The sequence below is a fragment of the Carlito syrichta genome, unplaced genomic scaffold, assembly GCF_000164805.1.
Source record: "Carlito syrichta isolate Samal-C Ts95f unplaced genomic scaffold, Tarsius_syrichta-2.0.1 Scaffold287748, whole genome shotgun sequence".
Lineage (NCBI taxonomy): Eukaryota > Metazoa > Chordata > Mammalia > Primates > Tarsiidae > Carlito > Carlito syrichta.
Genome location: NW_007231844.1, coordinates 114338 through 117341, shown reverse-complemented (window position 1 = coordinate 117341; position 3004 = coordinate 114338). Strand labels below are relative to the sequence as shown.

The window sequence follows — 3004 nt, the reverse complement described above, 5'->3', positions numbered from 1 at the left end:
ATTTTGATTTATTGTAGAGATGAGGTCTCGCCAAGTTGCCCAGGCGGGTCTCGAACCCTCGAGCTCAGGCAATCCACTCACCTCAGCCTCCCAAAGGCGTGGGATTACAGGCTGAGCCACCAATCCCTGGTGTCTTCTAACCTCTTTTAAGGACTCACCTGGTTAGGTCAGGCCCCACCAACATAACTTCCCTTTCATTAATTTAATGTCAACCGATTGTGGACCTTAATGACATCCCTTCTGCTATATTACATAATATAATCATGTGAGTGATATCCCATCATATTTGCAAGTCTTGTTCACACTCAAGGGGAGGAGATTATACAGGGTGGGAATCTTGGGGGCCATCCAAGAATTCTGCCTGCTATTGTCTTTCACTCGTTGCATCCCTGTTTCTGATCTATGAATTGAGGATAACGCTCCATTTTCAAGATTGTTATAAGCTCTGTGTGTATACTTTTCATTCATTATAAAAGTTATCACCACGCATTCTAAGTCTGTCCATACCTGGTATTCATGGAGTTCCATTGTTACCTAGTCCTTGTTTTAAGTTTCGGTTGACTCTGAAAGATAAGTGTTAGGGTACGGATAGGGTCAGGGTGGATGGAGAGGCGAAGGGAGGCACTGCACCAGTAACCCAGAGATCCGAATAATGCAAAGAATTGCAACACACAAAGAGGCAAAGAAAGAAAAGTTTATTTAAAAGTAATTTAGAGAGAGAAAGAGAAGGAAGCGAGAGAAAAGAGTCACCCCCCAAGGTGGGGGAGGGGGCCAAAGCCAGGAAGCCTGGCAACAGTCATAGTTCAAAGAGCACATGGCCACACCAGAGTCTAGCAAGGCAATGGCTGCTGGCTGCTTGTGGTTGAGTCCTTTTAACCATTCCCTTTGATGGGGAAAGATCATTAAGGTGCTTGGGTGGTGGTCTGCTCCAAATCATCACAAAGGGGCAGGCAAGCACAGGTACTGACATCAGGTGATGGACAGCAGGCAGATGTGTGGGTTAGTCACATGATTGCTGCCATGGTGGGGTTGATCTATGTCACATAGGTCACAAAGAGCTGATTAGGTTAACTTGGGTAGTTTGGGCCTGGAGAGATTTTTTCCTGCAAGAGACTTGTTAGATATTTGCAATTCACAAATTCCACAAAGGGCTGATTAGGTTAACTTGGGGAGTTTGGGCCTGGAGGGGTTTTTTCCGGCAAGAGATTTGTTAGACAATTGCACGTCACAAATTGCTTGGTCAAAGGTGGTCATATTATCACTTTTGTGACTTTGGCCAGCCAAAGGGTGATCTTTGACCTTCAGCCTTGACAAGGAAACTAAAAGTTTACTAGAGATTATTATACTAAACAATGAATTGAAAGGTTGGGTTGTCCTGGTCTTGCATCTGACGGAGATTTGCTGAGGGGGGGATGGGATAGGCTGCTGCTTGTCCTGCAGTAGAATGTCCGATCACTTTCTAATGGTTATGCTGAAGCAAACAGACTAAACTAAGAATAAGCTAAGTTTTTTCTAGGTTTCTATAGGTACCACCTTTCATGTGGCATATGCGAAATTGATGATTACTAAAGAACTATTGAATTCATTTAGTATTGATATTCTAAGTAAATCATGTTCCAAGAACTCATTTAGTCTCACTAACGTCTGCAGAAGCCCACCACGTGCCAGCAAATGAGTGCCTAATACTGGACCGTAAAGCACGTCTCAAACCACACTTGGACTATGGCGAGGAGAGGGGAGTGGGAGGAGGAGAGAGGAGGGGAGGGGCGGGGCCAATCCACCTGCGGCCTGCGTGCGTGGGCGTGGCGGTGAGGGGCGTGTCCTCACGGCGGAAGGCGGAAGCTGCTGCGGAGTCATGTGACCCGAGTAACATGGCCGCTGCCCCGTGAGCGCTGCTGGTGCTGGCGGGAGCAAGTCGCCTGAGCTGTTAGGCGGCCAGGGTCCGGTGTGCTGAAGCAGGGTCTGGGCCCAGGTTCCAAGGCGCGGCGGCAGAGCGAGGCAGGCGGGCTTGGGGCGGCGTGGTCCATGAGCCGGCGCCGGGGACAGCGCGGAGCCGCAGACTCCTCTGGCCCCGGCGCGGCCCCGGCAGCCGCGGGCTAGAGTCGCGAAGACCCTCGAGCTGTCACCATGAACCCTGAGAAGGATTTCGCGCCGCTCACACCCAACATCGTGCGCGCCCTCAATGACAAGCTATACGAAAAGCGGAAGGTGGCAGCGCTGGAAATCGAGAAGTAAGAACCGTTGAAGCAGCAGTCCCTGGCTGCTCTGCTTCCGAGGGGAACCCATTCACGCCTCCCCAGCCGGTGTTACTTTCCCAGGTTTCGGGCCCTTAGCGCATTGCTTAGGAGCAGGAGATCTGGGAGTCTCCGCTTTGCTCCTGATTGGCTGTGTGATTTGGTCCACGTTTTTTAACCTCCTGGTGCCCCAGAGGGCTGCAGTGAGAATGAAGTGACATGTATGGGTAGTTCTTGGACACAACTCCTGACACATGGTGAGTCTTCAGAGTGGTGCCACCCAAACCAGCAAATCAGTTGTCTCTGTGATGAGAGAGAAGTCAGAAGCGGGAGAATTTGCTAATGATGTTGACCTGCCTGGTTTCAGACCCAGCTTATGAAAAATGAAACGGACTGTTAGGTAACCAAGTAGAAAAATCAAGTCTGAAACCTCATGATCTCAAGACTCAGAGAGCTGTTTATTTTATCTGTGTCGTGTCTTATTACATGTATGTGTAACGATGATATGATATTTTACTTTATTTCCCAATGTACAAAACAGGATGGCTAACTGGGAATATTTTATTAAGATTTTTTTTCTTTATTTTAAAGATGTGGGGTACAGTTCAGGGTTATGTATACACATGTTCATTATGTAGGTATCCCTGCTGATGAGGTGTGCCCCTTCTTCCCCTGGCAGTTTCCCTCAACTGCCAATCCCGCCCCCTCCCAAAGATTTTTTAAACTACGGTATTGTTTTCCTTTTGTGATTTTTTTTTTTTTTTTTTTTT

At 48.1% G+C, this 3004-nt stretch overlaps 1 protein-coding gene across 2 annotated transcripts in view; it reads left to right on the top strand.

Moving 5' to 3' along the window:
• The first annotated feature begins 1843 nt into the window (after positions 1-1843).
• Positions 1844-3004, top strand: part of VAC14 (Vac14, PIKFYVE complex component) — a 114741-nt gene continuing 113580 nt past the window's right edge. For both annotated transcript variants that reach the window (XM_008052979.2, XM_021709933.1), the window contains exon 1: positions 1844-2231. Coding sequence is in view for 1 of the 2 variants with exons in the window: in XM_021709933.1 (XP_021565608.1) it covers positions 2128-2231 (104 nt within the window). In the remaining variant the exon portion in view is untranslated. The remainder of the gene's footprint in view (positions 2232-3004) is intronic.